Here is a 24,197-nt window from a genome sequence, read left to right as displayed (position 1 = left end):
AATCCAGCACTTGTTTTGGTGTTTTCTGAAAATTCACCTAAAGTGGAGTTGACCAGTTTTGATACCAATGGTCACAAATGTACTTATTTAAAATTATAATATGTCACGAATAATATAATACTCATTTTTATCTTAATAGGTATAAAATAATTGGTCTGATTGACGGCCGAGACGGCCTTACCAAGCAAGATCAAGTGAATCAAATTATCTGCCTGTAAAAAACATGAATAAATAATAATAAAATATGTACATTCTAACCAGAGATGTGCTTTATTTCAAATAAATCCATTTCAAATGGAAATGCAAAATGCAAAATGGGTATTTTCCATTTTGCATTTTAAATGCTTTTCTGAAAACCATTTTGCATTTTGCATTTTAAATGCTTTTCTCAATGCATTTCCATTTTAAATGCTTTTTTGCAACATTCTTCCTACTATCTCCACTCATCTGTTTTTCATAAGCCCCAAATATCAGTCGGTCCTCAACCTCGCTATGAGAGATAATTTACATTTGTCAAGTTGCTCCCTGGTAGGAGCCCTGGCAATTGAGTGATACCATTACAAAAAATACTGATTCAAATAGGTACTGAACATGGGGCCATGACGCTGTAATATTAAATGTTAGATTAGATAGCAGTTTCTATGTTTTTACGTTGGCAACATTAGTCCCGCGCAAATTTTTTGTGGTTTCATAATCTGTAGTCGTGGTGTTTATGGATTTACCATCATGTAATATGTTTGTTTTACATTGATGTCCATTATTAAATGGCAAAATTGTTTAAAAATTCTATAATTATTTTAATTGTTTGACCTGAGAAACCATTTTGCATTTTCAATGCATTTTGAAAATAGGTATTTTGCATTTTGCATTTCAAATGCTTTTCTAAAAACCATTTTGCATTTTCAAATGAAAAAGTTTTGACCCATTTCCATTTTGCATTTCAAATGGTTTTGGGGTACCCATTTTGCACATCTCTGATTCTAACGCAGCATCGCGTTCATTGATCAAATGCATTGTAAATATAGCTTGTATTATTGATCAACGAACCGGTAGATACAATAAGTTGATAATAAGTTAATAATAGTTTTACTGTTTTATAGTTAGTAATAAGAAAGATCACTGTAGACATATAGATACTATAGATTTGTATAACGTATATTTGTATAAATGGTGATTTTGCACCAAAACGCTATACAAATCAAAAGTATTATTATTATTACATATTTGAGTCGGGTAATTTCACGAGTCGGTACAATCTATCTATCTATCTTCTATCTATGTAAATAAAAATGTAAATGTTCGTTTAAATTTCGTCAAAATCTTAAATCTCCTAAAGTTCTTCACCGATTGCATTCAAATACGGATGTGTTTTATATACCTATATTATATAGGTAAAAACAAGCTTTTTAGGATAACAGCGCCATCTGTTGGACTTAAAAGTAACACGCGCCTTTGTTTCTCTACCTGCACAGACAGACTGAGCCATAGCAACGCGTGGCTGGGTACAGCTTGTAATAAATATATCTTATTACGTATAAAGCGATGCATGAATGTTTATGAAGCAAGGAGTGTGTGCCCAGACAGTTTTGTGGCAGTCAGAGGTTAGCGTGTTCACCCCAAGGGCGGTATCCGAAATATCAGAGAACCCTCACTAAACAAATTAAATATGAATATTTATGTTTATGCTATATCCCTAAACTGCACTCGTACCACATCACTGGCGAGATTTCGTGATTTGGGATACAAGAGAAAATTGCTTAACAGGCTATTTTGATTTAAAGATATTTTTTTCATCTTTAATAATTCATACATGATAACTCCTGGTCCAAGTGGTACTCAAAAAAAGGTTTGTGGTTATTGTGATTGTAAAAAACGGCAAATGACAAAGTTCCAATGCAAGCAATGCAAAAAGTATATGTGCATGGACCATCGCGGCCTCATGTGTGTAGAATGTACCGATGAAATTTATTTTTAACTCGTTTATTATTTTTTTGTTACCTAATTAAACATAATTAAAGAGTGCCATTCTTAATTTATTTATTTTATTTACAAGTACCCCAAAACTCGTCACTTAAATTTAGTCGTCTGTGAGATGAATGTTTATGAATAATGTTCCTTTTAGATAAGGTTATGAAGTTATGAATCTAGGGTTAAAGAAAGATAACTTAATTCGAAATGCTTTAATTTTCTTCCACATATCATAAATAGAATTGGTTTTAGTCGTTTTGATGTGACATAATATCACATAAAAATGCAACATTCCTCTGAAAATTAATATTCTTTAACTCGCATTGATGATTCTGTTCTTCATAAAATTCAATTAAATGTTCTCGCAAAGATAAAATTTTGACTAAAACTTGTCCATGTGATAACCAACGCACTTTAGAATGATACGGCAGATCCACACTAATTATTTCATTGTTCCACTGCAACATGTTACGAAACTGACGATGCTTTGTTTCATTCGCACGAATATAGTTAACAATTTTAGTTACAAAGTATCATTTAAAATAGTAGCCTTGGCACAGAGATTATGTTGATGTAAAATACAATGAAAGCAAATGAGGGAATCTGGGTGTGTTAATTATTTTTTTGACATTACCAATAAACCCTTCATATTTTCCCGTCATAGAAGGTGCACCGTCTGTACATACACTTGGCACTTTAGAATGATACGGCAGATCCACACTAATTATTTCATTGTTCCACTGCAACATGTTACGAAACTGACGATGCTTTGTTTCATTCGCACGAATATAGTTAACAATTTTAGTTACAAAGTATCATTTAAAATAGTAGCCTTGGCACAGAGATTATGTTGATGTAAAATACAATGAAAGCAAATGAGGGAATCTGGGTGTGTTAATTATTTTTTTGACATTACCAATAAACCCTTCATATTTTCCCGTCATAGAAGGTGCACCGTCTGTACATACACTTACTAAATTTTACAAATTTTTGACACTTTGAAATTAATAAATATATAGATATCAATTTCTACTGTTTGCCGATGACATGAAACTTTATAAAGAGATTAACCACATTAATGATTGTATTACACTTCAAACTAACTTGAGTTATCTTTTTGAATTGTGCTCAATCAACAAATTAGCATTAAACATAAATAAATGCCAGTTCATTTATTTTTCCAAAATAAGTAATCCTATTTTTTTTCAATATTCATTAAATGATGAAAATTTAATTTGTGTTAATAAAATAATTGATCTAGGCATTATGTTCGACAGTAAACTCACCTTTGTATGTCATATTAATAATATTATCAACAAGGCCCTAAAGACTCTTGGCTTTGTTTTGAGAGCTGCAAAAGATTTCAATAATTTAGGAACATTTATTATGTTATATAAAAGCCTTGTCAGATGCTTGAGTATAACTCTACGTTATGGTCTCCATTTTTCAATATACATTCAGATAACATTGAAAAGATTCAACGGAAGTTTCTAAGGTTTATAAATTATAAATTGCATATTCCTACACAAAACATAAATTACAATTACCTCTTGGATAAAATGTCTCTATTGAAAATTTCAGAAAGAAGAATAAGCACAGATTTAATCCTGTTACAAAGAATACTACATTTTAAAATTGACTGTCCCGAATTACTTCAATGTATCAATTATCCATGTTCCCAAAAAATCATGCCGACATTTCTTACCCCTTTACTTCAATAACACCAGGACACTAGCTTACCAAAATTCTCCGATTCCGAGACTTCACAATCTCGGAAACAAATATTCTGATCTGGGTGATATATTTCATTTGAAAACTAATCAGTATAAATGTTGTAGGTATATTCTATCACTTTTATTCTTCTAGACACAAATAGACCTATGTACCCATATAACATATGGAAGGTGTTGTCCAAGTATGGAGTGAATACAAATCTAACTCAGGCAATTGCGTCTCTGTATGAGGGAAGCGTTGCATGTGTTAGGGTAAACGGTGGTTTTACGGGGTGGTTTGATATCACAAAAGGTGTTAAACAAGGCTGCGTAATGTCACCGTGGTTATTCAATCTATACATGGATAATTGTATGCAAGAATTGAAAGATGTGGGATTGGGCGCGAATTTGAATAATTTGAAAGTATGTTGCCTGTTGTATGCTGATGATGCGGTGCTGATTGCTAATAGTATAGATGATCTACAGTCTCTCGTGTCTAGGATGAACGAAGTATGCATGAAGAATGAGTTAATGATGAATGTTAGTAAGTCTAAAGTAATGGTGTTTGAAAGAGAGAGTACGAAAACAGTGTGCAATATAATTGTGAATGAGGAATACTTGGAGCAGGTGGATGAGTTTGTGTATTTAGGAAGTATGTTTACGAGAGATCGGAAGGCTGACAGAGATATTGAAAGAAGGGTAAATGCATGTAATTCCGTTAATGGAGGACTGAACGCCGTTGGCGCTAACAAAAAATTGTCCAAAGAAGCGAAGTTAGCAGTCCACAACGGAGTGCTGGTACCTACCTTGATGTATGGAAGTGAGGCATGGAACTGGCAAAGAAAGAATGAAAGTAGATTAAATGCTGTTGAAATGAGATCCCTGAGGCGTATGTGTGGTAAAACCATGTTTGATCGTGTGAGGAATGTGGAGATCCGCAAAGAGTGCAAGGCTGATGTAAGCGTAATGAGTAAGATTAAGAAAGGGACGCTTAGATGGTTTGGGCATGTAGAGCGAATGAGCGAAGATAGGAGTTTAAGGAGCATATATGATGCAAATTCGAATGGTAGCAGAAGTCGGGGACGCCCGAGGAAGACATGGCACGATCAAGTGAATCAGATACTCGAGTCGGGCCATGTCAAGAGTCAGAATAATAGAAGAGTATGTATGAATGTGGCAAGGAGTGTGTGCCAAGACCGAGTTGTTTGGCGGTCCGTCCTCTCTGCCTACCCCTGCGGGGAAACGGCGTGATGGTTAGTTAGTTAGTTACACATATAACTTCTCCGCTTCTACTATTTTGTTTTTTTGAATCTTTTAAATTCAATTATATGCGTAAGGATTCATTTTTGCCATTATGTTTACATTCTTCTTTATTGTATTAATTTTTAAGTGTTTACTCTGATACAAAATGCTTGTATTTTTTTTTAAAAGAAAAGCCCACTAGGGCGTGTAATAAATAAATAAATAAATTGCTCGTGTTTTACCCGTAAGGGTCCCCAACGCGAGTAACTCCTCGTGGCATTCAAATTCTTCTATAATATACCGAATAAAATATAAAATCTGTGCTGAGTTGGTGATATCAGTTGATTCATCCAAAGCAATTGAATAATATGTTTTTTTTTTTCAAAAGAATTGCATTTAGTTGTTCTATTAAATTTGAGGCTTCCATTCGTGCTGCCTATCAGTTACAATTCTCCTTGAAAGGGGCAATTGTTTCTATTTTTCAACTTTATCGGGGTGTTAAGCATCCCACAACGGACAACAAATCAATTAAAATATCAACAGGTCGTAAATTTCAGCCTCAGCTTTACATGCCTATTTAATATGGATTTTTAATAGATGACTTCGAATTTGCAATCTTAGTAAGGTAATAAAAATATTGTGATTTGGCTAACCTTGGCGTAAATTGAAATCAGTTATACCTGCCTAAGAAAGCGATAGAAAGATTTTTCTCCGAGAGTTAATTACTCCTTAATAAATCTGATTTTATTATCTATCTACCATCTTCACAAGGAAGTAGGTAGGTATCGTAGTTTTCTGACGCATTTTAATTTTTTTTATATTTTCATGGTCGTCCAGATGTTCTTTATCTTTTCCGGCTTGTTTTACTGTTGGATTATTATTGTAGTTTCGGCATTATTGACAATTTACTTTGTCAGGAATACGATATTTGATTTTACACAGCTAAAATTCATTGCGAACGACAGATTCGTCCTTCACATTTTTCAGGCAGTTTGTAATTTTAAATAATTATGGTAGAAAATATTAGCGATTTTTAAACGAATATTTAAAACAGAAAAAATCAGAAGAAGATACGGTCGCATCTAGGACTTGAACCCAGAAATCTCGCCTTGCCAGGCACCCCGGCAAGTTTAAAAACAAATCGACTAAATTTACGAACAAAATGATTATACTGTGTTATGTTTATTAAATTAAATAAAAATGGTAGACATTTTTTGTTTTTAATGAGTTTTTATTATTCACAATGTACATTTGTTACGTATAATTTTTTTTATAAAATTAGCGACCGGTTTCGACACGTCCGTGTCATTAACTAGCTATTTTAAAACTAAATTTTTAATTGCCGAAATATGGGGTTTTATTTAGTTTGGTTCTTTGGTGGGAGGGATTTGAGGGAGGGGGTTGAGAGGGAAACGGAGGGAGGTGTCAACATAACGGGGAACATTGTCAATAGGGGTGATTTGCAAGGTGCTATTATTTTATTTACTATATTAATGCTTGAATTAATTTTTTTGTTGATTTCAACAAAAAATGTCTAGAAATTGTTACACAGTGAATGCCAAAGAAATACAAAAAAAAAAAAAAAAAAATGGTAGAACCTACAGACATCCCGCCTTGTGAAAGCACAGCGAGATATTTTTTAAAAATTCTATTTATATCAATGTTTTATAATAAAACAATAAATAAATACTCATTAAGTTATTCCAAAAATAAAGATTGTAATTTTTCTTCGAGATTCGCCTGAGAATTTAGAGAACTCTCTTTTCGAATTATTTCTAAACAGTGATGATTATTATTGTTTATGTAGGAGTTGAAATAGTCAGTGGGGTGACGATATAAAACTGAATGTAGTAGAAATGATGTACCTAAAATATGCCTGGTAAAACTATATACAAGATATATCCCAATAGCACGATCAAGTGATGCCAGTCATGCCGGTGTATGAGTGTTGATGATGTTCAGTTTTGTGTGCCAGGACAGAGATGTGTGGTCTTTCATCCTCTGTGACAACCGCGCGATTGTATTTGTAATTATTTTCCTAAAACTTGAAAACTCATTGCTTCGCTATTGGCTACAACCGACACTAAAATTTTCCTTATTTTCCAAGGTCAGTCGATATATTGATGTGATTTTAGTTACATACAGTAGGTATTACTAACCCACCCTAAAACTAAACCTTCCAGGGACAATTACTATTCCTACCCTGAGGTCCAACAGAGTACGAAATTGAATTGCTTATGAAAACAAATACTTAATTTCCAAAATATTTTATTACGAATCACAATATCATCTTGGTATTACTCGGTCTTGGGATACAATTTAAGCAACATTTTTTCAGAATTTTCCCCACAAATGGGATGCCGACAAGAGGTGCAGGCGACCCTCGTTTTGTTGGTTTTTACTCCAACCTTTTTTAGTGTTGAAATGCGGAACAAGGAAAAGTAGCTTCTTTTTACTCGAATTTTTATTGTAATTTTGTTCAATATTTGTGTGTGAATTGACGCCTACTTTGTTAAAAAAAACGGATAAACTCCTACTCACAGAATACCACTGCCAATGGCACAGTTGCTCTACAAATTGATGTCATATTTGGTTTTGAATTCCATGTTCTTGTTCAGAAGTACATGTATGTTGCTTATTTACCCATCATTGATAAAACTACTTGTTCGTTTGGTTGGGGATAGTTGATGGAGGTCAAAGGGGGATGCTGAGATTATTCAGCCAGTCGACGGCACTGGCAGTCACTTGGTTCAGCATAGATGTGCCATAGGGGAACTGATGAAACAAAACTCAAATGCAAAACTGAGGAAACTTGCAATATAAAACTGCTTATTACCTATTATTATAAAAGATTACCTAAAACTGCAATGTTATATTTAAACTGAAGGAGATATTCGAAAAAATATCACGCGTGAGGTCCATTGGACCCCACCGTTGGGTTTACAGGTTAATAAATATATGTTCGTACAAATCAATCATTTTGTGGTTTTATGTGAATAAATCACTAACGTTTAAAACCATTGCTTTAATGAAATAGTCTTCCCTAAGCGTCACATACCTGCTGTACGACTGTTTAAAACCATTGATTTATTTAAATAGTCTTCCCTAAGCGTCAAGTACCTGCTACGCTACCCTGATAAAGCTTGGGTATAAACGAAACCTGTAGGCGTTAGTGGTTTATGGAATGTGGACTTTTTTATTAATATAAATAGTAATCGAAAATCAAACAGCGATAGTTTCAACAGAATTATCTAACTAATATCTAACTATTTCAACTAATTCTGTTGAAACCCCCATCCAGCAGCGGCTCGTGACTTTTGCGTGTGATAGCTTGCTAATTTCGAAAAATTCAACATTATGGAAATTGTTTATTTCAAGAAAAAAATTAGAAAGTTCGATCTTTGAAAAAAAAATGTGACAACATCAATAATGCAATTCTTTGTTATATTAGCAATCTGGTACACCCAAGTCACAAACCGCCACTGCCTCTAACTAACTGATTTATATCAGGGAATCATAATCGAAGTCGAGTACTGTAAAATGAAATAGACCGACTAGAAATTCTCCAAAAGCAGAACTTTGTAACATGATGTGTGCAGTATGTAGATGTAGTTACGATTGTTTCCATGCATTGACGTCAGTCCGTGCGTATGCATATTATGGTCGACGTCCCAAGTGATTTCTGTACACATCCTAGTGCGATTAATGGTCTATTCATATTTTCATCGCCATACACATTCAAACCTCACTGAAACTGTTTTATGATTACATCACATCTTGTTAAAAAATCTTGGCAGATTGCTTCGGTGTCATGAGGAAAGTGTGTGCTATAAATAATCTAATTCTTACACTCTTTATTTTTCTCTCACAGGCATTGTTTATATCCGCATTTGCCACACAAGCAAAAAAATCTCAAATTCGCGTATTTTAACACTGCAATTTTTTTTATTGTTCTCCTCTCCAGCGTTTTAGGGTCATATATCACCGGGCGCCCATATTTTATAAAAGTATTTTTATCTTTTTTCTATCACGCGCAAATACGTAATTTTTCTAACGTTAGAAAGAGAATTAATAATTACGTTATTGTAAAAAGCATTCACTTTGTGGCTCATCATAATTTATAATAAAAACACATAAATTTGTTTTTGACCACGATAGTTTTATTTTCACTCTACCGGTTTCGGAAGATCCCTTCCTTCGTCAGGAGAATATAAAAATTAAGTTAAAATGTGGTTGGCGTTTTTGACAACATTTTTCACGTTTAATATTATTTTTTTATTTATTTAGAAAACGTTATGTTTATTTTAAATACGTACACCGGAAAGATAATGTTCTAATCTAGTTTCTAAAACAGTATTTGTTTTTACGGAAAATAAGTTGTATATAGCGCATTTGAAATACACAGAAAATATTGTAAACTGAACAAAAGTGATGAAAGTACTGAAGGGTTATATTATTATCCCGTTTAACTACAACTAGGCAGTTTGTCAACAGGATGTGCATGTTCAATGTAAATATGACTAATTATAAAAGTATTGATTGAGAGCGATGACTAATATAAATTGAGGTGATTATTGATCAAGCGATGGGGATTTATGTGCTCCGTACGTTGATTGTGACTTTCTTATACCCTACTTTCCTCTATTAATAAATGCGTGTATGATTTACATCCAAATTCACCCCTGAAGTGACGGCAAATTAATATCTTTTAAGCCATATTGTTTTTGTTTCTAAGAAAAGTGTTTTTATCAAAAAACAAAACCGAATTGGAAGTACTCTACTGAGATGGGTATATTATCAGAACACTGCGGTTAGACCATCATATTATGATATTACCTGATACATTATGTTCAAAGTAAAATAACACTGCGGTTAGACCATCATATTATGATATTACATACCTGATACTTTATTTTCTAAATATGACAATTTACTTGCTAAAATAGCAATATTTTATTTTTTGTTAATTTCTATGTGATATGTCTTAATTTTTTACTATCTTTCTAGCTATTATTAGTATTTAATTGGAACCTGTTCAAATAATCTCATTGCAACTTCTGGATTCTAGAACATCTGATTCCAGAAAATTTACGTAATTTCCTTTGCTCATTAATAGTAGGTACAATGCATAGATCGTAGGCGCCCTAATCTTAGAATTCAATGACCGATTTGAATCAATTCCATCAAAATAGTTGGAAGGTTGCCCGCGCGCCTCGCCAACAGCCAACAGTCAAACAGTCACGCTCAAGCCGATCCTTTCTACTGCACATTGTTCAATCTTTAATGTTGTTCAATCCAATTTAAAAACAGTTGTCATTATTTTTTTTATAATTGGGCCACTAAGAAAAATCAATCTCATCAATGGTGCTGGAATTTTCTAAAATGATCTTTAAATTTACCACAACATTGGCCCACATACTTATTTCGTTGGTCGAGTTGATGTTGAAATTACTTCATCGCGTCCGAATTCCGCAAAAAAAAATCATTGTTTTTAGCTCGGTTCCAAATGTATTGTTTTCTGATCTAATTTTTTTTAAATAAACATCACACATAAATTTAAAAAAACAACAAAACATATAAATGAACTTTTTCGTAAGAAAGAAACCCGTGTTTCCCTACCCGCATAATTTAATAACCAGCCACTGCCACCCACCGGTGGTTATGGTGGTAGATAGCCCTTGGTGTCACACCGAAAGTAAGAGAGTTTGGTGGGAGTGGGTGACGAAAATGTGCTTTGTTATTGAAAGACCGCAAATGCTTCAGATTATTTCAGAATGAAGTTTATTTATTGCGCAGGTCGGAGGTTGTCCTCAATTTTGAACGATTGAACATTTTATTGAACTCCTCAGTTAAAACTCTACATGTCGGTCCTGACAAATAAACCTTTTTGCAACATGACATTTGAAAATGAAAAGATCCTTATTTCATTCATAACAATAAACCTGTTCTCAACATAACATTTGTAAATAAAATGCTGCTTATTTTGGTCATAACAATAAACCTTTTCGCGACATTACATAATTTGAACTGAAATAATAAAATGCCATTTATTTGGGACCTAACCACTTGTTTTGTCTCCTGTGCACAAATGCTAAATGATTCACATGAAAATTGACGTTTGAGAAAAAACTGTTTTTCAAGTCTAAATATAAGAAACGCGAGAATACTTAGATTGCCATAAAAATTCTTCCAGCACTATTTTTTAAATCGTAATTTTTCAGTCCCAGCGTAGAATAAATGTTGCGCATTGAACTGGTTTTATCGCAATTTTATTTGTATAATTTCTCCTCGGATTCCTGTATCGGCAATACTTCTCTCGGGATGGTACGCAGATACCCAATAATTACCACTCCCACTGGCTTCTACCTGGTGCCACAGACTTACCGAACACGTAGAGTGGTGATCACAAAGATGGCGGCTGAATTTAGTCACGATGTCTCTCATCTGTAACTTTTCTAACATTCGTGCATTTTAATTTTCTCTGTGCACGCCTCTGACTCTCAACGCGTATAATAGTCTTAGAACCACCTGGATCACAAAGATTAGCTTAGGTACATACATGTGTTTAAAATTGCAAAATTGGTATATCTATTATGAAGGCTGCATGGTTGTATGTAATAAAAGCTGCATTATATGTATTAAATTTTGCACCATCTTGACTGAAATGGTAGGTAGGTGCATCGATATGCGTACGTACTGCGACGAGCTTCGAATCTGGGTCCTAGGAAGTTGCGGGTTAAAACCAGTGGTGGCTCGTGATTTTTAACTGTGCTAGAGTGCTAAGTTTGAAAAATTCGACATTTATGATGTTGTTTAGTCCAAAACGATTTTTTTTTCAAAAATTCTTTTTTGTTGAAGATTTTCAGAATATTTCAGTTTGGCTGATTTCTGCACCGATTTCCTGAAAATCTTCGTACAAAAACCGAATCATCGAAAAAAAAACTTTTCGGTTACAACATCAATAACGCCATTTTTTATGTTAGCACTCTAGTACACCCAAAAGTCACGAGCCGCCACTGGAACTTAAAACCCCAGAGAACATACACCTACTTTCAATATCACCCTTAAGCTTGCTACACGCGAGGGATATCTATCGATTTATACTAGAGCAGTGTCTGTGACCTGTGATTTTGATATTTATACAAATCTACAGTTTTTTTTAAGTTCTCCATAAAAAATCTTAATTATTTGGACTCAAGGACAACAGTAAAACTGCTCGACAATCTACTTATTCCGTATGTCTGTGCCCGTCACCCTCTCCCCATCCCTCGCACTCGCTGCCGTTCCCCTACGAAGTGATGACCTCCGTCTCGTTCTCTCCCTCGCCGGGAGCACGACTCCCGTCCGTCCCGGGCCCACCTGGCGCATAATCGCGGGGCAACCGCTCAACTTATGAAATCGGAACTAATTAAACTAAAAAAATAATTCCCACCCCTAAAATTGGAATTGGGGAACAGAAGGGAATTGGCAGGTGTAGAAATATCATAGTACCTACCTGTCTATTGATATCTGATTACGAAACATAGATTAAAGTCATTCCAAGCAGTTTTTCGCTTCGAAATCTCTCGCTAGGACGTTACTGAACGCACCTTCCTTCACTCATTTTTTCAAAAAATATTTTTTTGTGTTTGCCCTCCACCCCTGCTCCCGGAATGTTAAAAGCCATATTTTGAAAACGAGTATTTTTTTGAAGATATTATTATTTTTACCAAACCACCTCAGCTCCCAGAACCAAGGCCATATTAAAACCATATATTGAAAACGAGTCTAGCCACAGAAGTTTTTTAAGAAAAAAATTCGGTTAGGCCACAAATCTTGGAGAAAATAAACTATTCACCTCAAAAGGTCTAAACCAATATTTCTTGCACTCCTAATTTCGTGACCACAGTATGAACTTTGGACTTTGGACTAGTTTTTATTCTATTTTAGTGGTACAGAAATTCCCTTTTGTATCTACCACTTAAAAGTTTGACGATTTGTCTGTAATGATACGTTTCTCTTAAACACCTTCATATTTTTGTAATGAAAATTATAATGACCCCTCAACAATATTATCCAGCGGAAGGTATGAAAAACACTATATTTATTAAATTATTATTAACCATTCTATTCAGGTAATCACGATCATTCGTTATGAATTTAAATTTATTTTTGTGGCGTTATATTGTTTTCCCGTCCTTTTGATATATACGCCCTGGTCACCCCGGCATTATCCCCGCATCCCTCCCCCTTTGCGTGCCTCTCTGTCGCTCCCGTGAAACAATACCTCCCTATAGTCGGCAGGCGGTGAGAAGAAATTAAAGATTTCGTATTATAAAACTGGTTTCATATTAAAATCGTCGTCTCTCCGCGGCGCAATATAAATCGCTTCGGGCCCGCTCGGTAACCTCCGGAATCGCTCGGCAACCTCCGGAAACGTTCGGGATATCCATTCGGCCAGAGCACGTGGATTTTCCCCTATGATTTATTAACGCCGTATTTACGGTCGCGGCGCGCGGTCCTACGTGAAAATTCGCGCGGCAAAACAATTTCGAATTGATTTATTTTTATAATTGTTCGGTGCGCAAATGTCATGGTGGTTATTTTAACATTTGGAATTAAGTGCAAATATTATATTATGCGTTTCTTTTGACGTTCAAATGAAAATTGTCTTGTTATTGTGGTAGAAATATCGTTTTTTTTTTTTTAATTTTAGTAATGTTTCAAACCCTCCAAAATATTGTTTTCGTGAAGGTGAGGGTAAAATCTTTTTCAATTAATTTAATAATAACTTAAAGGGTAAATTTCCCGTTTGGTGGTATGTACCTACCTTCTGAAAGTATCTGTTTTAAGTGTTTATTATTATTTAATTTAATAGAAGAAAAATGTTATAAAACATTAATTTTGGCTGTATCGTACATTTTGTGGGAATTTTAAATTAGGAAACATAATGAATAAATACGTCAGCAACCATTTATTTTTTCGGCCGTTGAATTGTTTTTAATTTTCCTCCCGCCATGCGGTAACAACAAAAATAAGTGGGTAGGGGGTATTCGGCCGGCTACCGGCGCGAAATGCGACCGCCATTAGTGGCTAGTGCGGAGTGCGGCTAGTTAGTGGGTAGCCTCTAAACTAAACGGTGTGTGGCTCTTCTCACTCGCAACTTCAACAACAAAACATCGCACAAACAAACAAACCAACAATTAAACTAGATGTACGTTAGTAAACAAAAACAAATAAAATTTTGTTTAGATTTCGTCAAGGGGAGTGTTGTTTACGACGTTCTTTTTTATTTTGAAATTTGGCTGTTGCGTATTGCGCCGCTCGATTTTCGGCTCTCCCGCGCATTTGTCGTCCGCGAGACATCATCGGCGACGCTGCGAGTAGGTACCTGTCCAGTACTCGCAGCGGGGTGGGTAGGTACCCACCGGAGCGGGGCCGGTTGTCATTTTAAAAAGTGAAACCTGTTTGGCGATCGCCGCGAAAAGTTGCCCCCGAACGGCGGGAATCCGACTCGGCTAGTGCGCGTTTGTGTGAGATCCCGCGTGTGTACACTAAACTCTCTTGTATTTGCACACCAACACCGGCGCGTCCGGCGCATGTTGACCTTTACAGAGTGTGTTTGTATCTTGCCGAATTACCGAAAGAATCCGATCGCAGATTGATAGCGCCTTTTAAGCGGGAAGATTAATTATTCGCCGGGCACCTCGCCGCTAGGTAGTACACATTACGAATCTCCCTCCAAATTTATATTCAAATTTGGAACAGTGAATGTTTTTTTTCTGTCTTATCAATTTTTGTGATAATGTAGCCATTGAGACTGCAACATAAATACATGGCCATATTTTAGCTTTATATAATCCTCGCTGCGAGTGTTATAGTTCTTATCGCGGAATCTCGTGTGTTCCTTCGAAACGTTATAGTGAAGAAAGTGATTACCTTCGTGACACCGAAATGTTTATCTGCCCTTATCAGCGAATTTATAAATAGCCTTCAGACGCATTGTTTTTTTTTTAAATATGCTAAATTTCACACGTGACTTCGTATCATTCGTGAAACTTATCTTTTTAATGTAATGATTTAAGAGGCTTTATTTTCCGTTTATTACTCCAGAATGACCATGTCAATTGATTGCACTGGCATGTCAACATTTTTTGTGTCTATAATATTATGAAAATATCTCCATCTGCCTATGTCGTAATAGAGTTGATTTTTTTTATTAATTTCCAAGACGATAAATTAATTTCTTATGACACGTTGAATAAGAGTCGCCGAATTTGTGCTCCAAACATTTTTTTTTCATAATCTAAAAGTGTAACTGTAATTATTGTAACTGGAAATATATTTGAATTTTGTGTACCCATCAACACCAATGAATGTGTTCAGTGATTAAAGTGTCTTTTTTAAACGAGCTCGGGTTTGCATGTTGACTAATCATATGTTTTCTGATTACAAATAATGTTGATTTAAGTTTACTTTCTGTTTTTCCGTCATGCGGTTACAAGTTACAACCCGGCCTGCGGTGATTCTAAACACTCTTAAAAATATATTTAAGAAATAGTGGATATTTGGAAGCTCCATAGCTCATGGTGAAAATTATGTTACGCGCTGAAAATGGTTGCTTCAATTTAAAAATGCATACACCGTTCGAGAGTTTTTGTTAAAACAAACAGATTTTCTGTTTTACAGTTGAAATTTAAAATATTTGTTTTTTCCTGCTTATTTGTGTGATAAACTTGTCGATTACCGCTGCACGTTAAAGCCCCCACATACCCAATTTCTACCGATTTATAACAAGTTTTTAATGATAATATGTATACATTTGTTACGCCGAAACGTTAATTATATGAAATTCCCTTGATAGAAAAAAATCGCAAAGTAAGCTAAAAAATGATTTAAAACAGGTTTTGTTCTTTTATTTAATATGTTATAAGCATGATAAGAGTGGATCTTTAAATGCAACTAAAGCATTTGACGAGCGATTTTTGCTCAATTTCAAACGTGTCGTGTTTTATTAAATATTTTCTCCATTTTCGCTTAATTATTATCGTTTTTTAATATTAGCGCGCTCCCTCTAACATTCGTATTTGCATATCTCCCTTTCAAACCATCTTTGAAACCTTACTACGGGGCCTTAATACGAAAAAAGTATATAAATAGCCCTTCGTTTCAACTTAATCACTACACCATATAACGCATGAATTATTTAGATTACCCAAACTAACAACCTAAAACCTATTTTGTGCATGTTTACTTAAACCCCTACTTTAAATAGTTGTCTCCGCTAGATATTTAAGTTAAAATCAAGTGTTGTTTTTATAAACAGCATTGGACAAGCTTGCCATTTGTGTTTTTTTTTCCTAAATATGCTTCGCCCGTATCAATTATTAAATAATAGAAATCAATTTGTTGGATCCCATTTTATACAAATGTTTTTTTGTGCATTGATTAACTGGTATTTTAATTGTAGTCTCTGAATTCCGGGAATCATTAAATTTGATCGTTTTTGCCAATTTTATCGCCGATTAAATAAATATACGACGTGAATTGTGTTTTTGAATCGTGGTGTTTCAATATCGCTCCTTTTTGATTTTATGTGTCCGAATACATAAATATTAATTAAATATCATCAGACAGACAATTATACTAATGTCCACTTGTAAAACTACTTTGACCACAGACATAGGAATTAATAGACGAGAAGATAATGGCGAGGGGTAAAATCAACTGTTGAAGAACGAAGGGAGTAAGGCTGACTGTGATTCGTCAATAAATCAATCTGACAGTAAATAGGCATCTCGCATTATAATATCACCATTTAGTTCTTAAAAGTAAAATCTGCTTTGGAATGAATAGACATTTTTACATGGGAGCGCAAATTACTCGCCACGTTATGAACTAATTTGCGAAGTCCAAATTCGGCAAAGTAAGGCAGCTTCTATTTTCAGAGTCGTAGTTAGTTTCAGAGTATTTAGTTAAGACACTTTTACAAATGTCTCATAATTTACTCACCCCAGTAAACAACGATGAGCACATTTGAGAATCGCTACATTGTGATGTGATAGTATATGTTTCTAAAACTGATCCATATAATACGGTGTGAATAAGCTTAAAATAAAGTAAAATAATGCTTACTTATGGAATGTAATACGACAATTGGGTTTATTCTCTTTTTCACATCTATTTTTACAAGTTTTCATATCACAAGTCAACATTTTGCCGTGTTATTTCACGTTTTCAAATTTCACTTGAGGCCATATGCGAGCCCAGCCGGCTCAATGGAACCGGTATGGGGAGTGGGGATAATACGCTTTTAATCACTTAGGGCAGGTCTACTAATATTCATATGTCTATGACTTTGACTTATTTAATTACAAATATTCTTTATATTGTTTGGTTAAATTAGTTATTAACTAATGTCAATGTTCCAAGAGAATTTTTTAAATAAACATAATGGTGTCTAGCTTTAATGTCAAACAAATACTTGTAAAGAATGTCACGTGATGTGAAATCTCTTATAATATTTTCCTTTTAAGTTATATGAAGCTCATTCTTAAAATTTTTGTAATATTTGTTATTTTGACTTCCTGTCACAACATTATTTCTCTAAATAGTATAAAATAAAGTCGCTATCCGCGTCGACTATTTGTGCGCTTAGTTCTTCTAAACTACACAACGGATTTTGAAGGGGTTTTCACTATCATTTAGAGAATTTCTTCCGGAAGGTTTACATATATAGTACATGCTGAAAAATCGATGTTTTATAATCAAGTCGTAAAAATGTATTTTCGGGCACTACTTTGCTAACGCAGGCTAAACCTCATGAGATACATCAAAATAAGGATAACCCCCAGCAACGCCGGGTAAATGTCAGCCACTATATTAATAATGTGAAATTTACGAAATATGTCCGATTATGGTTCAGTTTGAATAATATTCCTGAATGAACTGGTGTGCAGCACAACTGTTGCGCTTTAGTCTAAAATACGTGTAATCATTATGTGCTAAATTAATCCTGTTTCTATACAGAATTTCGGAGTAGCCATAGCCATATATCAGTGGTATTCACCCTACGGTAGTTGCACTGGTTTGCTATACACCACATTTCCACATCGTGAAATTTTTAACGATCACCTTGACGGCCTCCGTGTCGAGGGTAAGGCACTCGACTAGCAAGCTGAAGGTCGCGGGTTCAGATCCCGGCGTGCGCAAGTAAATTTTATTGATTACTTTGTGTCATTTCACAATTTATTCATTTAAAATAATATAGTATAGTATACTTGCGGCACGTTCCAGAGTGGAAGATACTCAGTATCGCTCTGGTGTAAGGCCAACATTCATAATTGAAACGATGCTTGAAATGGCAGGTACTCCCCCACCTTCCTCTTGCTGTTCTCCTTCCCCTCACAACATACCCCAATTGGAAATGCCATAGACTGACTGGTTCCAAGTGGGAGCAGTGATCACTTCCTCAATTGGGGTCACGCGCAGAAAACTTCCTGATTACATGCCCTTAACGAATGAATTCTTAGGTTTCCTGATAAACTTTTAGTAAAATACCAATGTATTGTCACGATGTCGGAACACGTGTTTATGAAAATCCTAATGTGATCCTATATTATAGAGACAAACGCAGGTGCAGATACTTGAGTCGGGCCATGAGGCAAGAAGTGCGGGCCAAGACCGAGTTGTTTGGCGGTCCGTCCTCTCTGCCTATATCATTTTTCTCCGTGCAGACGTGAAAAACCTGTACCTTCATTTTAGTACAAAATGTAATCGTTTTCAGACACATAAAGCCCATAAAGGTAAGGAAAAGTCCGACCTAGGCACAGTATGTATTAGATCTCAAAGCTAAAATAAAACAATATTGTGTTTTTTGTAGATCTCAAATCATCATACTTGGAATGTTTTTAAAATATTACCCGACTCGTACTCGTTTTTATGAAAAAATTAGTACGACGAATGAATGAGTTGGCAAAATATAGCATGGTTTTTTTGTTATTATTTCAATGTAATAATATTAGATTTTATTTGCATCGACGGCTGAGTTTCCCAGAACCAAGAGAAGATTAACATTAGAACATCTCCGGATATATTACATGATTCGAGATAAATGGATCGATGATGCTGTCATAGTTATTTTTTTGTTAGATTGTCTTCGTTGAATATCGAAGAAATAATATCTTCTAATTAATGATAATATTAAAACAATAATCGAGAATTGCGTGTTAACGAGTATTTTTAGAAAATAATTAGAATTTTATTTAATCTGTGTTTTTTACAACATCTATGTTTTCGGGAGAATATAGTAAACATTGGTTCGCATTCCTTCGATCGAGTAATACAGCGCTTAAAATATTCAGAACCAAGTTTTACATTTATATGATTTTTCGCCGATTAAACGCAATTTGGTAAAGTAATTAACATGACTAGTTACTGTTAAAAACATGGAGTCCGTGTCTCATTCCGGTGCGTTATGTATTCCTCGGTCATCATCGACTTCTTGTAGCTTTCAAACCACTCTATAAACACTTAGGCACTAATAAGAACGTGCTCTGGAAAATAATATTTAAATATACTGGTGACCGGATAAATCATCACAATGATAATTCATCACATCTTTAAAAAGTTATATAAAGTCATGGAAAATGATGAACCAAAAACTGTTTAACTGGGTTAAGTAGGTTAGGTTAAAAAAAGGTTTAAGGTATTTTTTCATCGTTTCTAATGACTTTATATCACTTTTTAAAAGTGTGTTGAATTGTCACTGTGTTGAGTTATCAATTAACCAAATGTAATATAACGGAATTTTTTGATTATTATTAGATGGTATAACATTATAAGTTCATTAAACATTACTACTTGTGCAGATATATAAAGTTATTTATACTAAAATGCCAACCGGTTTCGGTGCAATCACTTCATAAGGCGCATAAACACAGTTTGTATCACCCTGACGAAGGCATGGTTGTCTCAAACCCGGTTGGCATCTTAGTGTAAATAAAGTTATCTGCAGGGGTCATTTAAAAATCTTTATTTTCTTAATTTAATTTCGATTAACGCAACTCATTATTTTGTAAATAAGTACGTTATTTTGTTCACTATCAGCTAGAGCTCTGAGAATTCACACCTTGTCACCATGAATAACTAAACAACATTATTAACAATTAATTTCACATTAAATCTACAAAAGAGTACCTTATAAATAAAATGTATCTATAATCAAGAAAGTTGTTAAAAAACATAAAATATTAGTGGAAAAACCTGCTTCAAAGTGATTTCTTTTGAAAAAAAACTGTTTAATAAATAGTTTTCTGCCACATGTAATAAAATAATAAACCACTGCAGTGATTGTGATTCCGAGTCTTGTGTGTTCCAAATTATGAGTGTAGTGGTTGTGGTGGTGTTATGATGCGTCAGTTCGGAGTGGGGGGCGGTAGGGCCCCCGTGGGGTCTCCGCTGGGCCCCCTGTTCCCGGCGCCCCCCCAGGAGCCCCCGGTGCCCCCCCTGGCGCCCGCGCAGGCCCCGGACAGGGTGTGGGAGTACGTCAGCCAGCTGGTGAAGACTTATCACACGCACCATGACTCAGAGGTAAAAGGGGATTATCCCTGTGACTACTAATTTATAAGAATTCAATGTTTCACTACGTAAGACATCGTAAAACCCTAGAAGGAGAATAGTTATTAATAGACATTATATTTTCTTCATTCGCAAATGTGCTGAAGCAGTATCCTTGCCACAAAATGTCACAAGCTACAGACCATAGATATAATCAACAATCGAAAGTGTGGATTATTTTTACTTTGGAGTAGCAGATGTCTATGTTACGCTGTGTCATTTAAAACTGAGAGTTTTGTGAGTAGGTCGTATATTATATTCATAGTTAACCATAACTTAAGATAAGTAATAAAATTATGTACCTACCGATTTAGTAACTTTAACCCAAAGATAATAATAATGTTTATAATACATTATCACAATCTCGGCATTGACCTTAGTTTGTGACGTTTGCTCATGTATAATATAATGTAAGTGTATTCTATTTCCGTCCTTAATCATAGTTTGTTTTTTATTATCTAGTTTTGAATATTATACTGCTACCCGAAAATAATTGCATTGACTTGGAAATTCCAGATAGGAATAAACAGCTGTACGGATTTCAAATGCCAGATCTCATCGTTTGACGGGCGTTTTGACGAGACATGCAAATAGATTGTCTGCTTTGTAGTTCTTATTACTAGCTATCGTCCTACAGTAATAGCTACGATGGTAGCCATTTGTTGGACAGAAATGTTAACTGCCGAAAATTTTCCGTGCAGTGGTGCAACTTGTAGGATTTTCTCGTTTCTTACAGTTTTCTAGAAATGAAAACACATGCTGGGTAATACAACCGGTAATTAAGAAAATATAATTTCCCCAGAAGAAAAGGATTACGGTATTTGCAATTTACAAATTTCTACCCGTCCTTTACTTTGTTTCCCACACCCTCATCCAGTTGGAGTGTGAGAGGAGTGCAGAGGCGGCGGGCGAGCGGTGTCCGCTCCCGCTCTACCGCCGCGCCGCCTCTATTGATAATAGTCTCGCCATCGTTCGCCCTTGACCCACTCGCTGCCTGCCGCGCGCCGCCCCAATTCTCCACTGGCTTGAGCCCACCGCCTAGTCTATGGCAGGGATGGTTAGCTGGGGGAATGCGACTGCACGTCCCTAAATGACACCACATTATTGTGTTATACTCTGCGGTGATTGTGTCTTTCGAATCTTATTCAAGTTGATTATTGACACATCATTTAAAATTAAGCAATGTATTTTTGTGTACATCGCCTAGTGTGAACTTACCATAAAAACCCGTTTTGTTAGTAAGAAGGTAACCGTCGCCAGTTCAAAGTTGGTGTGGTAAAGCCGAGCCTGGTTTAATAATTGAAGTTTTTCACTATTCCGGCCTTATAAGTATATATGTTTATAAGTAAGGGGGTTAAAAGTATTTTTATTCTTGCGGTCAGTTGCTGGGTTATTTGACTGCTGGACGACACTGAAAGTATCACCCACACTGTGCAATAAGTTTGTTTAGAATTATACTTCATAATTTGTTTTTATAGTTTTCCGAAGGTTCATCGCCCCTGCCCGTATCAAGGTTGACCCCGATATCAGCAGTTAGTATTCAGGAACGCAGCTTCCCGCTACTGGCACTGGGTGCGCATTATCTCAACTGTGCAGTAATATATACATATAATATATAACTAACAGCTAATAACGTAGTGGACCTAGCGGAAGACCTAGCCGACAGTAAATATTACCACCGCTATTAGCAGAGTATCTGTTACACACCACGTGACCTCTATTCCTACCGTTGAACTTGGTATTGACTTATTGACGTAGACAACGTCAGATTGGATTGAAAAGCAATTCAAGTCATTGAATTTTAAGAGATCGTGGGCTTTATTTCTTCTTTTCAGTTCTTTATTTGGTTGTTCAACATCTTGATGAACGATATCTCTGTCAAATATGAATTTAAATTCAATAAATCTTTATTGTACTTTAAATCATAGAAATATGAAAATGGTATTTCTGGGATTTTCCTATTATATATAGCCTCTAGTTTTATATGTAATGTAATATTATGCTGTTATATTATTAATATAGGCGTAAGCGAAAATATTTAATAAAGCATGACTTATTTGAAACAGAGCACAAATGTCTTAAGTAGCATTTAAAGATGTTCTGGTTATGTTATTTAACATGTCGTGTTAAATAACATAACCAGATGTGTTTATTATAATTTTCTGAGCATGCTTAGAGATTTTGTTCTATAGACTCTATAGAGAGTATTTTTTATAATTACCTTTTTAACTCGGCAAAGTGTAAAGATTGTCTCCAAAAAGAATATAATTAAAAATGCTTAACTGAGGCTAATTGGCTAATATGGTTCTGGTAACGTCATCCCGTGTAGTCAATTTGGTCGGTTTTCGGAACAGCTCATAGAGTCTCATAGAAATCGTTGGGTCTCCCTTACCGTCATATAGAAATACATATATTAACTAAACGGTGTTAAAAATCATTTAGCTCTATATTCAAATATAGAAGATAATTACAGAATAATTAAATAGTACACCTCCATGAAAACAAGGTTCCGACCGCAATTTGAGAAAAAATGTAAAACTACGAAAAGCGAGGTGCCTATAATACATTTATCACTGTTTACATTTACACGGTTGATAATATTTTTGTCAAATAAAATATGTTTTTTTCGTTATCATTAAATTTACTTCAGTGTTTTGACGAAAAAACGTAAAGTGAGCCATTTTTAAAACTCTTTTGTTTGTTTTCATAATTTTATTGTTTGAAAAACTGTATGCTTATTTTTGATAAAATAATTTAATAGCAGATTTCATCACCTTTCAAGACAGTTTTCGGATACGTTCAGAAACATCCCCTTTCTGGATTTTATTGAGTAGCGGAAATACACACATTCTCCGACTTTCTGACAGCATCTCTAAGAAATATAATAGTCAATACGCCAGAAGTGTAGACACCGAAGGGTTAAAAACTTAGGGCCCTAGTAATAGTAACCTTTTTTAAAATTATATTACTGATAAATAACCGTTTACCGTGCATAAATGGTTGTTGCGTAAAATTTAAACAAATTTATTGGTAAGGGGTTTAGTTTTCAAGCTAAGTGTATTATATTAGAATGCGGGGTCTTTAATTGAAATTAGTATTTGCTATTGATTATTTTTTTTAAGAAAGTCTTACATACCCGGGTTACGAATAACTTACAACAATAACATTCAATGACAGCTGTCGTGTTTTTATTTCACTCTTGAAATATCTCAAAATAAAATAAAAAATTCTAGCTAAAATCTAAATATTTATATTTTAATAGCTTTAATAGTGAAGTGAAGTTATACTAATTAATATTTCGTGCCAAAATGACTACACGAGCAACTGCAAAAACACTAAATACTACGGACACCCAACTCCTCCAACTTCTTGACAAAAAGTTTGAAGAATTTAAGGTACAATTTCTGGAAATCATCAGAAACGAGTATAAAGAAGAAATCGAGGAATTAAAAAATAAAATATTAACTCTAGAAAAAAAAATTGATACAAAAAAAAACAACAACCTTGAAAAAACTCTGGAACAAAACGCCGTAATACAAAGTGAATTTAAAGAATTACAAAAACAATTGGATGCTAACGAACAACACGCACGCATTAATAACATAGAGATCATTGGGATACCAGAAAAAAAACAAGAGAACCTGACGGAGATTATCAAAAGGATCTATTCAGAATTAA

General features: G+C 34.7%; 1 protein-coding gene across 4 annotated transcripts in view; it reads left to right on the top strand.

Moving 5' to 3' along the window:
- The window catches only part of ash1 (histone-lysine N-methyltransferase ash1), a 354,192-nt gene that overhangs the window by 24,441 nt on the left and 305,554 nt on the right, over nucleotides 1-24,197 (top strand). Inside the window, exons 1-2 of one of the 4 annotated variants that reach the window (XM_089641315.1) lie at nucleotides 13,408-13,655; nucleotides 20,010-20,492. The exons of 2 other annotated variants lie outside the window; for them this stretch is intronic. In XM_089641315.1, the coding sequence (XP_089497441.1) occupies nucleotides 20,310-20,492 (183 nt within the window). In that variant the 5' untranslated portion in view covers nucleotides 13,408-13,655; nucleotides 20,010-20,309. Of the gene's footprint in view, nucleotides 1-13,407; nucleotides 13,656-17,623; nucleotides 20,493-24,197 lie in introns of those variants that run through there. One more of the 4 variants, XM_089641321.1, reaches the window with a different exon arrangement.

This window comes from Hesperophylax consimilis, chromosome 2 (assembly GCF_061612785.1).
Source record: "Hesperophylax consimilis isolate HC1 chromosome 2, BYU_Hcon_1.0, whole genome shotgun sequence".
NCBI lineage: Eukaryota > Metazoa > Arthropoda > Insecta > Trichoptera > Limnephilidae > Hesperophylax > Hesperophylax consimilis.
This window is presented reverse-complemented; position numbering and strand designations above follow the sequence as displayed.